The sequence below is a fragment of the Hypanus sabinus genome, chromosome X2, assembly GCF_030144855.1.
Source record: "Hypanus sabinus isolate sHypSab1 chromosome X2, sHypSab1.hap1, whole genome shotgun sequence".
Taxonomy (NCBI): Eukaryota; Metazoa; Chordata; class Chondrichthyes; order Myliobatiformes; family Dasyatidae; genus Hypanus; species Hypanus sabinus.
This window is the reverse complement of record NC_082739.1, coordinates 3,427,611-3,448,165: the sequence shown is the minus strand read 5'-3', so window position 1 is coordinate 3,448,165 and position 20,555 is coordinate 3,427,611. Positions and strand designations below refer to the sequence as shown.

The 20,555-nt window shown below is 43.6% G+C and overlaps 1 protein-coding gene across 1 annotated transcript in view; it reads right to left on the bottom strand.

The window, feature by feature from the left end:
• Nucleotides 1–1,211: 1,211 nt before the first annotated feature.
• Nucleotides 1,212–20,555, bottom strand: part of si:dkey-103g5.4 (uncharacterized) — a 136,043-nt gene continuing 116,699 nt past the window's right edge. Inside the window, exons 47-50 of the mRNA XM_059956812.1 lie at nucleotides 17,022–17,168; nucleotides 16,082–16,279; nucleotides 13,858–13,961; nucleotides 1,212–3,266 (exon numbers count right to left, since the gene is read on the bottom strand). Coding sequence (XP_059812795.1) covers nucleotides 3,068–3,266; nucleotides 13,858–13,961; nucleotides 16,082–16,279; nucleotides 17,022–17,168 — 648 coding nt within the window. The 3' untranslated portion in view covers nucleotides 1,212–3,067. The remainder of the gene's footprint in view (nucleotides 3,267–13,857; nucleotides 13,962–16,081; nucleotides 16,280–17,021; nucleotides 17,169–20,555) is intronic.

The window sequence follows — 20,555 nt, the reverse complement described above, 5'->3', positions numbered from 1 at the left end:
AGTTGACGTGGATAGGCTTTTTCCATTGAGAGTAGGGGAGATTCAAACAAGAGGACATGAGTTGAGGGTTAGGGGGCAAAAGTTTAGGGGTAACACAAGGGGGAATTTCTTTACTTAGAGAATGGTAGCTGTGTGGAACGAGCTTCCAGTAGAAGTGGTAGAGGCAGGTTTGGTATTGTCATTTAAAGTAAAATTGGATAGGTATATGGACAGGGAAGGAATGGAGGGTTATGGGCTGAGTGCAGGTTGGTGGTACTAGGTGAGAGTAAGTGTTTGGCATGGACTGGAAAGGCTGAGGTGGCCTGTTTCTGTGCTGTAATTGTTATATCATTATATATAGAGGTGTACAAGATGATAAGAGGCATAGATAGAGTGGATAGCCAGAGACATTTTCCCAGGGTGGAAATAGCTAATAAAAGAGGGCATAATTTTAAGGTGATTGGAGGAAAGTATTTTGGGGGGGGGGGGTGTGGTGAACTACATATACCTGTCTGGACACGCCCCCCAGCTGACTGCTCCTGTGGCCCCTCCCACAGACCCCTGTATAAAGGCGATTGAGGCACTGCTCCTCCCTCAGTCTCCAGGATGTCGTGTGGTGGTCACTTGCTGCTTGTGCTTTCTTCCAGCCAATAAAAGCCTACCTTAACCCACATCTCAGAGTTATTGATGGTGCATCAGGATGTCAGAAGTAGGATGGTGGGTGAGTGGAACACCCTGCCAGGGTTGGAGGTAGAGGCAGAGGCATTAGGGGCATTTAATAAACTCTTGTTTTATTTATTTACCAATATAGCATGCAGTAGTCTCTTCCTGCAACACGACCCAGCATCCCCTGAAAATCCTGATTTAACTCTTAACTAATCATGGGACAATTTACAATGACCAATTCACCTACTAACTGGTAAGACTCTGGAGTGTGAGAAGAAACTGGATTGCTCTAGTACAACATTTACGGTAAGTAACTGAGAAAGTTAAGACTGTTATTTACAATTCTAGTTAGGAAGTTATGCTTAGTTATTCAAATCTTACATTCACAGTAACTGGTGGTTTGACCCTCTTTCACACACATGCCAACGGTCTTATTTTGGGTTCTGCTCATGCCTGTTCGATGATGCACCCAGCAGTGGGAAATGTGTGGTAATTAATTATCAAACAATATCTAATAAAAAAGTAGACTAACTTCATACAGCAAATAAAGTACAGAATAATTCCAACTTCAAAGTTGATTTTATTTTTCATTAGTTTCTGCATTTGAGAATTTGAAACATCAATGCATGATTAGAGCCTCCTTGTGGCGATATACATTCAGTATTGATGAATTAACAATTAAGTTATTAAATAAGCTACAACAACCCGAGTAAACTGTCACTTCTTGCAGCATGTCAATAATCACAAATTAAGTGAATTTTTATTTTAGGATGCAGCACGGAACAGACCCTTCTGGCCCAATGAGCTACACCGCCCAGTGGCCCACCTATTTAACCCTAGCCCTAATCACAGGGCAATTTACAATGACCAATTAACCTAATAACCAGTATGTCTTTGGACTGTGGGAGGAAACCGGAGCATGTGGAGTTTAACTCACACAGGAAGAACATGCAAACTTTCCTACAGAGGACGCTGGATATTGAACTCCGAACTCCAACTCCCCAAGCTTTAATAGGGTTGCGCTAATCGCTACACTACCTAACATCCAGTAATGTCTCCCCCCACCCCTTACCTCTTTCTCCATTCCCTGCTGTGACTCCCCTCTTACCTCTTCTTCTCACCTGCCTATTACCTCCTTTTGGTGTCCCTCCTCCTTCCCTTTCTCCATGGTCCACTTTCCTCTCCTATCAGATGCCTTCTTCTCCAGCCCTTAACCTTTCCCACCTATCCCTCCCAGATTCTCTCTCCATCCCCTCTTCCCCCACCCAACTGGTTTCACCTATCACCTGCTAACTTTCCCCACCCCTACCTTCTTATTCTGACTCTTACCCATTCCTTTCTGGTCATGATGAAGAGTCCTGAGCCGAAGCTGTGAGTGTTTATTCCCCTCCATAGATGCTGCCTGTGTGTGTCACTATAAAAAATTAATAGTTTTCATATAGCATTTGTAATTAGAGCGGAGAGTGGTGGTGATTGGAGGGTTGGGGTGGTTAGACAAAAGGTTTTGAACCTTTGCAGATCAATGATTGGTATAATTGAGAACCAATCCTTGAGAGTGAAATCTGTGGAAAGAAAGAGTAGAAGAGTTGAGCCAATGACTGTGTGCGATTAGTGGCAAAGTTTCTCTCAGATAAATGATTTCATCATATCATGACAGTGAAAGAGTAATAAGACCTACTTCCTACTCTTCCACCATCAAGGACATGCTCACATCAACATTCAAAGTTCAAAAGTAAATCAATTAGCAAAGTACGAATATGTCACCGAATACTATCCTGAGATTTGTTTTCTTGCAGGCATTCACAGTAGAACAGAGAAATACAATGGAATTAATGAAACACTGACACAGACAAAAACCAATGTGCAAAAGGAGACACACTGTGCAAATACAACAAAAACAAATAATAATAATTAGTGAAGCTGTCCACACTGGTTCAGGAGTCTTCTCACTATAGATATCGGGAAGTGGGTACAGAAGCCTGAGGTCCCACACCACTATGTTTAGGAACCGTTATTACCATTCAGTCACCAGGCTCCTGAACCAGTGTGGACAACTTCGCTCATGACAACAGTGAGCTGATTCCACAACATATTGGGACTCTGCAACCGTGTTCTCTTTTTCTCCTCTCTTTTTTTTCACACACACACACACACACACACACACACACACACACACACGTTACACAGTATATTTTACAGAATTTGTCTTCTTTTCCACATTGTTTGTCAGTCTCTATATATGTACAGCTTTTCACTTTTCCTTTAAGTGCCATCAAGAAAATCTCAAGGTAGTATATGGTGACATAAATGTACTTTGATAATAAATTTGACTTTGACCACGGCCCTGAATTTTCCTTTATTTTAATGTATATATTCCTACTCTGAGTAATGACACTGCTTATACTGTACATGAAGGAAGAGCTCAGTTTTCCTTTCTATCTAATTCTGCTTCCAGTTCTTCAATTTCTTTAAACAGGAATGCTTTTCTTTGAGAGATTGCTCTGTCCTGCCCCTTCTGTTCCAGGTCAAGGAATACTGCGAGCTCCATAGTTAAATCATCTATCTTCTCCTGCACATCACGCAAATCCAATTCAGATCTCGATTCAAAGCAAGCTCTGCAACTATAGAGACAAAATTAAGTGAATTCTGGAAATGCTCTTTACTTGGAAGTAGGATCTATAATTATGTCACCCTACATTTATGGCACAGGTTTTAAATGTACAAATTCACATGTTCAAGCAAGAGAGAAACCAATGCCAAAGCAACAAATTCATCTAAAGGAGACTTACTAGGAGAAAATAATAAACAGAATTAGCTTTAAGAAAGGGTTTGGAAAGGACTTTAAAGAAAATAAATCTGTGACCTAGCAGACAGACATACTTTATTGATCCCAAGGGAAATTGGGTTTCATTACAGCTGCACCAACCAAGAATAGTGAAGAAATATAGCAATATAAAACCATAAATCATTAAATAATAAGAAGTTGATCATGCCAAGTGGAAATAAGTCCAGGACCAGCCTATTGGCTCAGGGTGTCTGACACTCCGAGGGAGGAGTTGTAAAGTTTGATGGCCACAGGTAGGAATGACTTCCTATGACGCTCAGTGTTACATCTCGGTGGAATGAGTCTCTGGCTGAATGTACTCCTGTGCCTAACCAGTACATTATGGAGTGGATGGGAGTCTTTGTCCAAGATGGCATGCAACTTGGACAGCATCCTCTTTTCAGACACCACTGTCAGAGAGTCCAGTTCCACCCCCACAACATCACTGGCCTTACGAATCAGTTTGTTGATTCTGTTGGTGTCTGCTACCCTCAGCCTGCTGCCCCAGCACACAACAGCAAACATGATAGCACTGGCCACCACAGCCTCATAGAACATCCTCAGCATCGTCTGGCAGATGTTTTGCATGGTGAGATTTATAAACTCATGTAGATTAAGCACAACATGTTAGAAATATTTGTTGCCAATGTAAATATCAATTATCAGCCATTGTGTACATTGTGTATACAGTTAATCTACATCTGACATCCCCTGAAACTTTCCTCCAATCACCTTGAACGGATGTACTCCAGTACTGGCCATTGCCACCCCAGGAGAAAGTTGCTGGTTGTCTAGTCTATATGTGCCCCTCATAATAATATACACCTCTGTTAAATTGCCTCTAATCCTCCTTTGCTACAAAGAGAAAAGCCCTAACCCACTCAACCTTTCTTCAAAAGACATAGGTAGTACAGTAGAGTAATGGTTAGCACAATACTTTACAGTGCCAGTGACCTGAGTTCATTTCTGAAAGGAGTTTGTACATTCTCCCCATTCTCTCTAAAGCTTTCCTGTGATGAGGTGACTACAACACTCCAAGTGTGGTCTAACTAGAGATTTATAGAACTACATTACCTCTGTTGGGAGCTTTCAGGATGTGGCAATTAAAAATAGATAAGGGGGAGACCAGAGGATGTGGTGTATTCGAATTTTCAGAAGATGGTCAAAATTCAAAGTAAGTTTTTTTTATCAAAGTACATATCCAACCCTGAGATTCATTTTCTTGTGGGCAAACTCGATAAATCCATAATTGAATCATAATAGAAGGATGTGGAAACCATAGAAAGGGTGCAGAGGAGATTTACAAGAATGTTGCCTGGATTGGGGAGCATGCCTTATGAGAATAGGTTGAGTGAACTTGGCCTTTTCTCCTTGGAGCGACAGAGGATGAGAGGTGACCTGATAGAGGTGTACAAGATGATGAGAGGAATTGACCGTGTGGATAGTCAGAAGCTTTTTCCCAGGGCTGAAGTGGCTAGCACGGGAGGGCACAGTTTTAAGGTGCTTGGAAGTAGGTACAGAGGAGATGTCAGGAGTAAGGTTTTTTTTAATGCAGAGAGTGGTGAGTGTGTGGAATGGGCTGCCAGCGATGGTGGTGGAAGCAGATACGATAGGGTCTTTTAAGAGGCTTTTGGATAGGTACATGGAGCTTAGAAAAATAGAGGGCTATGGGTAACCCCAGGTAATCGGGAGCAAGTTACAGCTTGTGATTCAGCTGGGAGCTCAGAGAATTCGACCGTGTAGATAGGATTTAAGCCTACCTGGTCAATACCTGTGGAGGAGGGGGAACTGCGCAGGCGCGAGTGACATCAGCGTCGAGCGCGCACTTTAAAAGGCAGGACTTCTTTTCAGAGCGGGCAGCGGAGTCCGTGGAAGCAGTCCTGGGCTTTGGCTAAGTGGGCTTCGGCGTAAGGGGACTTCGGTAAGCCTGTGTGATTGTTCGCTGAGGGGAAGAAGGTAAGGTCGCTAGGTGCTTTTTAGACTTATTCTATTAATCCAGTTCAGGTATGGGGGAGACAGTCAGAGCAGTGGTGTGCTCCGTATGCAGTATGTGGGAAGTCAGGGTCAACACAGTTGTCCCTGATGACCACACCTGCAAAAGGTGCGTCCAGCTGCAGCTCCTATCAGACCGAGTTGGGGAGTTGGAGCAGGAGCTGGATGAACTACGGATCATTCGGGAGGTGGAGGCAGGGATAGATAGGAGTTATCAGGAGGTAGTCACACCAAAAATCCAAGAAGTAGGCAGATGGGTGACGGTCCAGAGAGGCAGGGGGAGCAGGCAGAGAGAGCAGAGCACCCCTGCGGCCATTCCCATTAACAATAAGTATACCGTACTGGATACTGTTGATGGGGATGACCTACCAGGAATGAGTTGTAGTGGTCCTGCCTCTGGCACAGAGGTTGAACCCTCAACTAGAAAGGGGAGGAGGGAAGAGAAGAGAGCGATAGTTTTAGGGGATTCTATTGTCAGGGGGGCAGATAGGAGATTTTGTGGGGCAGATCGGGAGTCTCGGATGGTATGTTGCCTCCCTGGTGCCAGGGTCCGGGACATCTCAGATCGGGTGCAGGCTATTCTTGAGAACGAGGGCATGAACCCAGATGTAGTGGTCCATGTAGGGACCAACGATGTAGGTAAGGTGAGTGAGGGGGTCCTGCTTAGAGAGTTCAGGGAGTTAGGAGTGAAGCTGAAAGGCAGGACCTCCAGGGTGACAATCTCGGGATTGCTACCTGTGCCACGTGTGAGTGAGGCGAAGAATAGAATGATTATGCACATTAATACGAGGCTGAGAGCATGGTGCAGGAAGGAAGGGTTCAGGTTTTTGGATAATTGGTCTTTGTTCCAGGGACATTGGGATCTGTTTCGAAGGGATGGTCTACATCTGAACCGGAGGGGTACTAACATTCTTGCAGGAGTGTTTGCCAGTGCTGCTCGGGGGGGTTTAAACTAGATGTGCAGGGGGCAGGGATCCAGATCCAGAGGGTTGGTCAGAAGGTGCATGGGGTTAAATGTGTACAAGGTTTGGGTGATCTTGAGAAGGTCATCAAAATTCAGGGCGCAATTTGCCCGATGGAAGTTCAAGGAGCTGGGTTAGGTACAGTAGACAGTGTTTTAAGCAAAGAGAGGAGGAATGGGCTAAGAATTCTATACTTGAATGCGCATAGTGTCAGAAATAAGACAGATGAGCTTGAAGCTCAGATGAAAATGGGGAACTACGATATTGTTGGGATAACGGAGACATGGCTGCAAGGGGATCAGGCCTGGGAATTGAGTGTACCAGGGTATACGTGCTATCGTAGAGACAGAAATATGGGAAGAGGGGGTGGGGTGGCCCTGTTGGTGAGGAATGAGATTCAGTCCTTAGCAAGAGGTGACTTGGGAACAGGGGAAGTAGAGTCTGTGTGGATTGAGCTGAGGAACAGTAAGGGTAAAAAGACCCTAATGGGTGTTGTGTACAGGCCCCCAAACAGTAGCGTGGATATTGGGTACAAGTTGATTAGGGAGTTAACATTGGCATGTGCTAAAGGTAATGCAGTCGTTATGGGAGATTTCAACATGCAGGTGGACTGGGAGAATCAGGTAGGTGCTGGACCCCAGGATAGGGAGTTTGTGGAGTGTCTAAGGGATGTATTTTTGGAACAGCTTGTGCTTGAGCCAACCAGGAATGAGGCTATTTTGGACTTGGTGATGTGTAATGAACAGGAATTGATAAGTGATCTTGAAGTAAAGGAGCCATTAGGAAGTAGTGATCATAATATGATAAGTTTTTATCTACAATTTGAGAGGGATAAGGTCAGATCAGAGGTGTCAGTGTTGCAATTAAATAAAGGAGACTACGGAGCCATGAGGGAAGAGCTGGCCAAAGTTAAATGGGCGGATGCCCTGGCAGGAAAGACAGTGGATCAGCAGTGGCAGATATTCTTAGGCATAATACAAAAGATGCAAATACAGTTCATTCCAATGAGAAGTAAGGATTCAAAGAGGGGGAAGGGGCCACAGTGGTTGACAAAGGAAGTCAGAGATTGTATAACATTAAAGAAAAAGAAGTATGACAGGGCTAAGATGAGTGGGAATACAGATGTTTGGGAAAGTTTTAAGGAACAGCAGATCTTAACTAAAAAAGCAATACGGAGAGAAAAAATCAGGTAAGAGCTCAGTCTAGCCAGGAATATAAAAGGGGATAGCAAAAGCTTTTTTAGCTATGTGAAGAGAAAGAAGATAGTTAAGAACAATGTTGGCCCCTTGAAGAATGAATTGGGAGAAATTGTTATGGGAAACAGGGAAATGGCAACAGAATTTAATGCATACTTTAGATCTGTCTTCACCAGGGAGGACACAAGCAATCTCCCAGATGTATGGATGGGCCAGGGTCATAAGATATCAGAGGAATTGAGACAGATTGACATTAGGAAAGAAACTGTGATGAGTAGACTGGTAGGACTGAAGGCTAATAAATCCCCGGGTCCAGATGGTCTGCATCCGAGGGTTCTAAAAGAGGTGGCTCAGGAAATTGCGGATGCATTGGTAATCATTTTCCAATGTTCCTTAGATTCAGGATCAGTTCCTGAAGATTGGAGAGTGGCTAATGTTGTCCCACTTTTCAAGAAGGGAGGGAAGGAGAAAACTGAGAACTATCGCCCTGTTAGCCTAACGTCAGTCGTGGGGAAGATGCTTGAGTCCATTATTAAGGACGAAATAGTGGCACATCTTGATGGCAGAAATAGGATTAGGCCGAGCCAGCATGGATTTACCAAGGGCAAATCATGCTTGACTAATCTGTTGGAGTTTTTTGAGGGTGTAACAAGGATGTTAGACGAGGGTAAGCCAGTGGATGTTGTATACCTAGATTTTCAGAAGGCATTCGATAAGGTGCCACATAGGAGATTGGTGAGTAAAATCAGAGCTCATGGCATTGGGGGCAGGGTTTCAACATGGATAGAAAACTGGTTGGCAGATAGAAAGCAAAGGGTAGCAGTGAATGGGTGTTTCTCGGACTGGCTGGAGGTGACTAGTGGGGTACCACAGGGCTCTGTATTGGGACCACAGCTCTTTACGATTTATGTCAATGATTTAGATGAGGGCATTGAAAACTATATCAGCAAGTTTGCTGACGATACTAAACTGGGTGGCAGTGTGACATGCAAAGAGGACGTTAGGAGATTACAGGGAGACTTGGATAGGCTGAGTGAGTGGGCAGATACTTGGCAGATGTCATTCAATGTGAATAAATGTGAAGTTATCCACTTTGGAAGCTGGAACATGAGGGCAGAGTATTGTCTGAACGGTGTCGAGTTAGGTAAGGGAGAATTGCAAAGAGACCTAGGAGTCCTAGTTCACCAGTCAATGAAGGTGAATGAGCAAGTGCAACAGGCAGTGAAGAGGGCAAATGGAATGTTGGCCTTTGTTACAAGGGGAATTGAATACAAGAGCAAGGATGTTCTTTTGCATTTGTACAGGGCCCTGGTGAGACCACACCTGGAATATTGTGTACAGTTTTGGTCTCCAGGTTTAGGGAAGGACTTTCTGGCAATTGAGGAAGTGCAGCGTAGATTCACTAGGTTGATTCCTGGGATGGCAGGGCTGTCTTACGCAGAGAGATTGGAGAGATTGGGCTTGTACACGCTGGAATTGAGGAGATTGAGAGGGGATCTGATTGAAACGTTTAAGATAATTAAAGGATTTGATAGGATTGAGGCAGGAAATATGTTCCAGATGTTGGGAGAGTCCAGTACCAGAGGGCATGGATTGAGAATAAGAGGTCAGTTATTTAAAACAGAGTTGAGGAAGAGCTTCTTCTCCCAGAGAGTTGTGGAGGTGTGGAATGCACTGCCTCGGAAGACGGTGGAGGCCAATTCTCTGGATGCTTTCAAGAAGGAGCTGGATAGATATCTGATGGATAGGGGAATCAAGGGATATGGGGACAAGGCAGGGACTGGGTATTGATAGTGAATGATCAGCCATGATCTCAGAATGGCGGTGCAGACTCGAGGGGCCGAATGGTCTACTTCTGCACCTATTGTCTATTGTCTGTTGTAATTTCTAAGGTAAGGACCTGTTCTGCACAGCTTTGTGCTCTGAAGGACCCATATAGTGCTGTGGGTTTTCCATGTTACTGAAATCATAATAGGATCAATGAAGGACTGCACCAACTTGGGCGTTCAACCAATGTGCAAAGGACAACAAACTGTGCAAATACAAAAAGAAATATTAATATTAAAAATAAATGAGCTATAAATAGAGAACATACCAAGTGATGTCCATTTAGAACAGAGATAGGGAGGAATTTTTTTTAGCCAGGGTGTGGTGAGTCTGTGGAATTCATTGCTATAGGCAGCCATGGAGGCCAGGTCACCTGAGGTGGAGGTTGATGGGTTCTTGATTAGTCAGGGCGTGAAAGATTATGGGGAAAGTCAGGAGAATGGGGTTGAGAGGGAAACTAGATCAGCCATGATGAAATGGCAGAGCCCCATGCTCTAACCTCATCACTGTGTGGTAAGACACAGCTGAAATGCACCCATAAGTTCACCAAAGACACCACTACTGTTGGCAGAATCTCAGAGATAGTTGGTTTAGTGATGTTGCAACAATAACTTTGCACTCAATGCCAGCAAGCCCAGAGAATTGACTGTAGACTTAAGGAAGAGGAAGTAGGGAGATTTCTGAACAGTCCATGAACCTATGAACACTACCTCACCATTTATTTATTTTTGTAACTCATAATAATGTTTATGTCTTGCTCTGTACTGCTGCCTCAAAACAATAAATTTAATAAAATATTTTAGTGATAATATACAGGATTCTGATTCTGGGTGAGTGATTTTCTCCTTTGGTGCATGTGGGAAATTGACGTTCATGGGACTAAATTGCCTTTTAGACAAGTCACCGAACAGCAATATAAAGGTTTGGCAAGCAATTAAAAAGACAAATTGCATCTTGGCCTATATTACTAGTAGCTTTGAGTACAGGTGTGAAGATATCTTACTGCAAGTGATACAGCCAGAGACTTTTTTTTAGGGCCGAAATGGCTAATATGAGGAGGCATAATTGCAGGAAAGTATAGAGTAGATGCCAGAGATAAGTTTGTTGTTTTTTTTTTATAAACGCAGTGAGTGGTGGGAGCATGGAATGTGCTGCCAGTGGTGGAGGCAGAGGCAGGGCCGAAATGGCTAATATGAGGAGGCATAATTGCAGGAAAGTATAGAGTAGATGCCAGAGATAAGTTTGTTGTTTTTTTTTTATAAACGCAGTGAGTGGTGGGAGCATGGAATGTGCTGCCAGTGGTGGAGGCAGAGGCAGGTATATCAGGGACATTTAAGGGACTCTTAGATAGGCACGTGAATGATAGAAAAATACAGGGCTATGTAGAAGGGAAAGGCTAGTTTGACCTTAGAGTAGGTTAAAAGGTCAGCACAGAATTGTGGGCTGAAAGGCCTGTGCTGTATATAGGCAAAAAAGAGGGCATACAAGGAAGCCAAGCTAGTGGGAAGATAGAGGATTGGGAAGCTTTTAAAAACTTGCAGAAGGAAACTAAGAAGGTCACTAGAAAGGAAAAGATGAACTATGAAAGCAAGCTGGTGACTAATATCAAAGAAGATACTAAAAGCTTTTTTAAGTGTATAAAGGGTAAAAGAGTTGAGGGTAGATATAAGACCAATAGACAATGACGCTGGAGAAAATGACTCTTGGAGTATACCGGACATCCAAGAGTGTCAGGGAAGTGAAGTTTGTGCAGTGAAAATTATGACTGAGAAGGTGCTCAGGAAGCTTAATGGTCTGGGGGTGGATAAATCTCCTGGACCTGATGGAATGCACCCTCGGGTTCTGAAGGAAGTAGCTGGAGAGATTGCAGAGGCATTAACAATGATCTTTCAAGAATCGATAGATTCTGGCATTGTACCAGTTGACTGGAAAATTGCAAATGTTACTCTGCGATTTAAGAAGGGTGAGAGGCAGCAGAAAGGAAACTATAGACCTGTTAGCCTGACATCAGTGGTTGGGAAGTTCTTTGAATTGATTGTTAGGGATGAGATTACAGAGTACCTGGAGGCACATGACAAGATAGGCCAAAGCCAGCATGTTTTCCTGAAAGGATTTTCAGAAGGCCCTTGACAAGGTGCTGCACATGAGGCTGCTTAACAAGATAAAAGCCCATGGAATTACAGGGAAGTTACTAGCATGGGTGGAGCATTGGCTGATCGGCAGAAAACAGAGAGTGGGAATATAGTGACCCTATTCTGGCTGCCGGTTACCAGTGGAGTTCCACAGGGGTCGGTGTTGGGACTGCTGCTTTTTACTATGTATGTCAATGGTTTGGACGATGGGATTAATGGATTTGTGGCTAAATTTGCTGATGATACAAAGACAGGTGGAGGAGCGGGTAGTGTTGAGGAAACAGAGAGCCTGCAGAGAGTCTTAGATAGCTTAAGGGAATGGGCAAAGAAGTGGCAAATGAAATACAATGTTGGAAAGTGTATGGTCATGCACTTTGGTGGAAGGAATATTATTTAGTTGGGGAGAGAATTCAGAATGCAGAGATGCAAAGGGACTTGGCAGTCCTTGTGCAGTATACCCTAAAGGTTAACCTCCAGGTTGAGTCGGTGGTGAAGAAGGCAAATGCAATGTTGGCATTCATTTCTAGAGGTATAGAATATAAGAGCAGGGATGTGACGTTGAGGCTCTATAAGGCACTCGTGAGACCACATTTGGAGTGTTGTGTACAGTTTTGGGCTCCTTATTTTAGAAAGGATATACTGACATTGGAGAAGGTTCAGAGAAGATTCACAAGAATGATTCCAGGAATGAAGGGGTTACTGTATGAGGAACATCTGGCAGCTCTTGGGCTGTATTCCCTGGAGTTCAGGAGAATGAGAGGGGATCTCATAGAAACATTCTGAATGTTAAAAGGCCTGAACAGATTAGATATTTCCCATGGTAGGGGAGTCCAGGACAAGAGGGCACGACTTCAGGATTGAAGGACGTCCATGTAGAACAGAGATGCTGAGAAACTACTTTAGTCAGAGGGTGGTAAATCTGTGGAATTTGTTGCCATGAAAGACTATGGAGGTCAAGTCATTGGGTGCACTTAAGGCAGAGATAGATTAGCCAGGACATGAAAGGGTATGGGGAGAAGGCAGGGGAGTGGGGATGACTGGAAAAATTGGATCAGCCCATGATTGAATGGTGGAGCAGACTTGATGGGCTGAATGGCCCACCACTGCTCCTATATCTTATGGTCTTACGACTTCATGTGACCATAATTAGTCAGGGTATCAAGGGATATGGGGAAAAAGCCGGAAATTGGAAATAGACGGGAGAATAGTTTAGCTCATGGTGGAGTGGCGGAGCAAACTCAATGGGCCGAATGGCCTACTTCTGCTCCTATAACTTATGGCCTTAAGGTCTATATTCTATGTTTAAATGTATAGGGCCTTGGTGTACCTGGAGTGTTGTGTGCAGTTTTGGATTCATTAGCTAAATAAAATTATATTCTTGCTAAAGAGAATTGTACCAATGATTCACCTGACTGGATCCTAGGATAGTGGGCTTGTATGAGAAGTGCTTGAGGAGAATTGCTGAAGTTCAGAGAATGAGGACATCTTATTGAAGTTTATAAATTTCTTACAGGGCTTGGCAGACTAGATTAATAAAGGATGCCTCCCCGTCTGAGGAGTTTAGAAGCAGGAGTCACTATCTCAGAAAAAATTCCTTAGGACTGTGATGAGGAGAAACTGCTTTGCACAGAACATGGTGAATATTTTGAACTCTCAGCCTTGGAGGGTTGTGTAGTCTCAGTCAGCAATAGATTTCAGGATATTAGGGGCACCAAAAGGTATGGGGATAGTTCAGTAAAATGGTGCTGAGGTAGAAGGTCGATCTTTCATGGTGGGGGACACTCAAAGGGTTAGATGACTCACGCTTGCATCTACGCCTTATGGTCTTATGACATATAACCCCTATCTGTCATCAAAGAAACTGTGGCTAATATCATCTTTAGCCTCAACTGCACTTTCCAATAATTCTTGCTTTGCTGTGATCCAAAACTTATCATAAGACCATAAGGCATAGGAGCTGAATTATGTCATTTGACCCATTGTCTATATTCCAATATTCTACCATGGCTGATGTATTTTCCCCTCTCAACTCCATTCTCCTGCCTCCTCCCCATTACCTTTGGCTGCCTTAGTAATCAAGAACCTATCATCCTCCGCTTTAAATATACCCAGTGGCAATGAGTTCCACGGATTCACCACCCTATGGCTAAATTAATTCCTTATCATCTCTGTTCTAAATGGGTGCCCCTCTATTCTGAGACACCCCTCCCCCATTCTTCTAAATGCATGGCTTTAAAATTACAGAACCTAAATATCAGTGAATGAAGTTGCACATTTACTCATTGTTTCTCTCCATTTGACTCTGATATCCATTCATCATTTCACTTTGCTGGTCTTTTGATTGGGTTGAAGCTCTGTTGTCCATTTTGATTTCTCTATCTTCCTGCAGATACATAAAAATATGCAGATTTCTCCAGTTAGTGAGCCAGTATTGTACCCTTTCCTCGAAGTATACATTTAACTTAGAACATCTTTGATTAATTTACAAATATTTTCAGGAAGTGTTAACATGTACTACTATTGTGTTCTCTTTACTCCTATTAACAAGGTAAAGTTCTTTAAAGCATCAAGAATTGTTCATAAGATCACCAATGTAGTATATGTTGTATTGGTTACGACTATTAGTTGTAGCTTTAAGTCTGTCATACCAGTCAGGAAAGTGTCATGTGACTGGTCTGCAGCTATACACTGAGTGGGCACTTTATTAGGTACACCTGTACATATTGGCTTGAATTCTGGTCCATTCCCCAAGGCCTCCTGTCTCTATGGAGACAGAGAGTTGCTCATTGGGGTTGCTACAAGGCTCCAATGTGCAGAGCTTTGCAGCGAGTGCTGAGTGAATGCAGAAGTCACAGATCTTGCCACTGCTCCACAGAAAACAGTACTGTGCTTGCAAAGCAGCGTTGTATTGTACCACCTCATTGATTGGGGCGTCACAGTGGTGTAGCAGTTCGTGTGACGCTGTTGTCAGAGTTTGGAGTTCATTTCCGGCATCCTTTGTAAGCAAGTTTGTACATTCCTTCCTGTGTCTGCGTGGGTTTCCTCCGGGTGCTCTGGGTTCCTCCCACAGTCCAACGATGTACCGGTTAGCGGGTTAAATGCGGACTGTAAGTTGTCCCGTGATTAGGCTAGGGTTAAATATGTGGGTTGCTGGGCGGAGTGACTCAGTGACCTGGAAGGGCCTGTTCCACGTTGTATCTCCAAATAAATAAATTACCTCTCAGTTGAACATTTACCGATGCTATTTGCAAACCCAGATAATGCTTTATTGCAGTGCATCATTAATTATTGGGAAAGCTAAGGTTATGGAGTTCAGAGTTTGCATATTTCCCCGTCACTATGTCCATGTCCATCAGGTGCTCCAGTTTCCTCCCACATCCTAACAAAATGCAGATTAGTGTGAAAAACAAAAAAAACATCCAGTGAGTGACAGTTCTGTGGGTGAAAACGCCTTGTTAATGAGAGAGGTCAGAGGGGAATGGCCAGACTGGTTCAAGCTGAGAGTAACTCAAGTAACCATCTGTAACAGCAGTGGTGTGCAGAAGAGCATCTCTTAATGTACAATATATCAAACCTAGAAGTGGATGTGTACAGCAGCAGAAGACCAAGTCAGTGCCACTCCTGTACCGAATGAAGTGGCCATTGAGTGTATTTTCCCTCTCAACCCCACTCTCCTGCCTTCTCCCTGTAATCTTAGGCACACTGACTAATCAAGAATTTATCAACCTTCCTTTTAAATACACCCAATGACTTGGCCTCCACAGCCATCTGTGGCAATGGATTCCACAAATTCACCCTCTGGCTAAAGGCTGTCATCCTAGCAAGGAATGTATGTGTGGCTGGGCTAGAACTATATACAAAATGTTTCAGAGGTTGTCCATGATAATGTCTTGAATAAACTCATAATGTACATCAAAGTTATGTCTCATTTTCTACCTCAATGCTAACATAGAACTTAGAACTTTCTACACAGTTTGTAATGGACTTTCTTTGGTAGTTAAGAATGCAAAGAGCACACATATTCCATAATTCAGCTGATGTCATTGTTATAATGGGATAGTTTTGTATAGTGTTATCATACATATTTAACCTTTAATCACAACACTTACTGCAGAAGAACAAATTATTCATTCTGTTGCTATTTGTGGAATCTAGTGAATTCACGTAAATGCTACTTATCTGATGTTATGTTCCTGTGACGTTGCTGCATGTTTTTCATTACACCTGTGCATACGTGTACTCATGTATATGACGATAAGCCTGTCTTTGACTTTCATCTTGCTATGCACTATGTTTGCCTCCACAATAGTTGCTGTGTTTCAAAAAAAAATTAACACAGGCAAAAGGCTTTGCAACATGTTTGATGGAGATGACAAGGTGCTGTGTAAATGTAAGTTTCACTTTCTTTATATTAAACTGCTTTAGACTGTAGTTCTTTAAACTGTTAAGATCACAGCTCACTGCTGACTATTGACATAAAATGAATTAACAGCATAAATTTACCTCTTCAAAATCTGCGAGAAATTTTGGGTCTTCCAGCTTGATGTTCAGTAAATCAGAAATTGCATCCGTATGAACGCCCAGGCAGTCTTTTGTTTGGAATAGATTGTGCCAAGGGGAACCCGTTGGCTCACGTGCACATAACGTAGGAGAAACATTGAGTCGTGTGAAGAATGTTTCCTTGAAGATAAACTTCAGAGCCTAGGATAATAATGCAGAAGTCATATTGTTGTTTAAAAAGGATTATTTGATTAGAGGACCTCTCTGTTCAGCACTTTCACATGTTTGCCACAAAAGGCAGGATCTCCCAGTGACAATCCATTCCTAATCTGACACGTCTGTCCATGGCCTCTCCTACTGCCATAATGAGGCCTGCCTCAGGTTGGAGAAGCACACCTCATGTTCTGTCTGGGTAGCCTCCAGACTGATGGCATGAACATCAATTTCTCAAACTTCTGGTTATTCCCCCCCCCACCTTCTTGATTCTTTTATTCCCCATGCTGGTAACCCTCGCACCCATTCTCTTCTCTTCACTTGCCCATAACCTCCCTCTGGTGCCCTCCTTCCATTCCTTTCTTCCATGGTCCACAGTCTTCTCCAATCAAATTTACCTCTTCCACCTATCACATGCCAATTTCTCGCTTCATTCCTCATCCCATACCCAGCAACCTTCTCCCTCTCCTGGTTTCACCTATCATCCATCAGCTTGTACTCCTTCCCCCACCCCCACCTTATTATTCAGGCTTCTGCTTCTTCCTTTCTGGTCCAGGCTGAAACATCAACTATTTATTCCCCTCCACAGATGCTGCCTGACCTGCTGAGTTCCTCCAGCATTTTGTGTGTGAGACTGGATTTCCAGCACCTGCAGATTTTCTCTTGTGTTCATCATTTGAATGTTGAAGGGACTTTTAAGTCTGGCTGGAATTTAAATTTGCTGCTGTACCTGGTGAAAAAACTTGAGGAAGAGAGTGTCAGAGTCGTCACTCAGCTCACCCGCGGCAAGGTGAGCCAAACAGTGCACCAGGAGGAGGGAGAAGTCACCCACAGATGCCAATCGCTGTCGTCGAATAAACAGTGTATTCTGAGAATGCTGTAATACAAAGGTCTCTTTATAGTCTCTGAAGTGATAAAGTAGTAAAATTGATTCTATTTTTAAAGAAATATAATAAAAATGAAACATAGAAAACCTACAGCACAATACAGACCCTTCGGCCCACAATGCTGTGCCAAACATGTACTTACTTTAGTAATTACCCAGGGTTACCCATAGCCCTATTTTTCTAAGCTCCATGTACCTACCCAGGAGTCTCTTAAAAGGCCCTATTGTATCCACCTCCACCACCATTGCTGGCAGCCCATTCCATGCACTTCTGCACCCTTTCTATGATTTCCACATCCTTCCTGTAGTGAGGTGACCAGAACTGAGCACAGTACTCCAAGTGGGGTCTGACCACGGTCCTATATAGCTGCAACATTACCTCTCGGCTCTTAAATTCAATCCCACGATTGATGAAGGCCAATGCATCATACACTTTCTTAACCCCAGAGTCAACCTGCGCATCTGCTTTGAGTGTCCTATGGACTCGGACCCCAAGATCCCTCTGATCCTCCACACTGCCAAGAGTCTTACCATTAATATTATATTCTACCAATACTATATTTGACCTACCAAAATGAACCACTTCACACTTATCTGGGTTGAACTCCATCTGCCACTTCTCAGCCCAGTTTTGCATCCTATCGATGTCCCACTGTAACCTCTGACAGCTCTCCACACTATCCACAACACCCCCAACAACTGTGTCATCAACAAATTTACTAGCCCATCCCTCCACTTCCTCATCCAGGTCATTTATAAAAATCACAAAGAGTAGGGGTCCCAGAACAGATCCCTGAGGCACTCCACTGGTCACCGACCGCCATGCAGAATATGACCCATCTACAACCACTCTTTGCCTTCTGTGGGCAAGCCAGTTCTGGATTCACTTAGATCTCATACTTCCTTACTTTCTCAATAAGCCTTGCATGGGGTACCTTATCAAATGTCTTGCTGAAATCCAAATACACTACATTTGTGAAGCTTTTGAAGTTTGCAGATGACACCACCGTCATCGGACTCATCCAGAACAGTGATGAGTCTGCATATCGACAGCAGGTGGACCAACTGGCGCTCTGGTGCAGTCAGAACAATCTGGAGCTGAACACGCTCAAGACAAAGGAGATGATAGTGGATTTCAGTAGACATCCCCCCGTTATGTCCCCCCTCACAGTCCTCGGCAACCCTGTGTCCACCGTGGAGAACTTTAGGTTCCTGGGAACCACCATCTCTCAGGATCTGAAGTGGGAGCAGAACATCAGTTCCATCCTGAAGAAGGCCCAGCAGCGGATGTACTTCCTGCGGCTCTTGAGGAAATATGGTCTGCCTCAGGAATTGCTGCTGCAGTTCTACACTGCAGTCATTGAGTCTGTCCTGTGCACCTCCATCACTGTGTGGTTTGGAGCCGCCACCAAGCAGGATAGAACCAGACTACAGCGCACAGTGAGGACTGCCGAGCGCATCATTGGAGCCTCCCTGCCCTCTATTGTGGACCTGTACTCTTCCAGGTTGAAGAAGAGGGCGGGGAACATCATAATGGATTCCTTCCATCCTGCGCACGGACTGTTTGAACTGCTTCCGTCTGGTAGGCACTTCAGATCCCTGCAGACTAAGACTAATAGGCACTGGAGAAGTTTTTTTCCCTACTGCGGTCACTTTGCTGAACAGTTAACTGCCGGTTAACTGCCGGCTAACTATTACTTGGATTGCACTACCTGTATGTATAATCTATATTTTCATTTATATTTATCATTATTATTGTTGTGAGCAGAGAGACAACATCTGCCGGAAGTAAATTCCTTGTATGTGCACAGGTACTTGACGATTAAAGTCCGATTCTGATTCTGATTTACTGCTCTACCTTCATCAACGTGTTCAGTCACATCCTCAAAAAATTCAATCAGGCTCGTAAGGCATGACGTGCCTTTGACCAAGCCATGCTGACTATTCCTAATCATATTATAGCTCTCCAAATGTTCATAAATCCTGCCCCTCAGGATCTTCTCCATCAACTTACCAACCACTGAAGTAAGTTTCAGTGGTCTATAATTTCCTGGGCTATCTCTACTCCCTTTGTTGAATAAGGGAACAACACCTGAAACCCTCTAAACATCCAGAACCTCCCATGCCCTCACTGATGATGCAAAGATCATTGTCAGAGGCTCGGCAATTTCCTCCTTTTCCCCCACTGTAGCCTGGAGTACATCTCACCCAGTCCCAAAGTTCCAGTACATCCTCTTTCTTAATGTCTATATGCTCAAGCTTTTCAATCTGCTGCAAGTCCTACAATTGCCAAGATCCTTTTCTGTCGTGAATACTGAAGCAAAGTATTCATTAAGTACCTCTGCTATCTCCTCTGGTTCCATACACACTTTTCCACTGTCACACTTGATTGGTTCTATTCTCTCATGTCTTATCCTCTTGCTCTTCACATATCTGTAGAATGCCTTGGGGTTTTCCTTAATCCTGCTCATTCAGGCCTTCTCATGCCCCCTTCTGGCTCTCCTAATTTCCTTCTTAAACTCCTTCCTGCTAGCCCTATAATCTTCTGGATCTCTATCATTATCTAGTTTCTTGAACCTTCTGTAAACTTTTCTTTTCTTCTTGACTGGATTTTCAACAGCCTTTGTACACCATGGTTCCTGTACCCTACCATCCTTTCCCTGTCTCATTGGAACATACCTATGCAGATTGCCATGCAAATATTCCCTAAACATTTGCCACATTTCTGCCGTACATTTCCCTGAGAACACCTGTTCCCAATTTATGCTTCCAAGTTCCTGCCTGATAGCACCATATTTCCCCTTATTCCAATTAAACATTTCCCTAACTTGTCTGTTCCTACCCTTTTCCAATGCTGTGGTAAAGGAGATAGAATTGTGATCACTACTTGCAAAATGCTCTCTCACTGAGAGACCTGACACCAGACCAGGTTCATTTCCCAATACTAGGTCAAGTACAGTCTCTCCTCTTGTAGGCTTATCTACATATTGTGTCAAGAAACCTTCCTGAACACACCTAACAAACTTCACCCCATCTAAACCCCTTGCTCTAGGGAGATGCCAATCAATATTTGGGAGATTAAAATCTCCCACCACAACAACCCTGTTATTATTGAATCTGTCTCCCTATCTGCTCCTCAATGTCCCTGTTACTTTGTAGAACCATGTGTCCATCTGGAGGTTTGTGCATCTCTGTAAGACATAGAACATTCAGCCCTTTGAGATTGCTCCACCACCATGATGATTTATTATCCTCTCAACCCCATTCTCCTGCCTTCTCCCTGTAACATTTGAAGCCCTCACTAATCAAGAACCTATCAACCTCTGCTTTAAACATACCCAATGACTTGCCCTCCACAGTCACCTGTTGCAATGAATT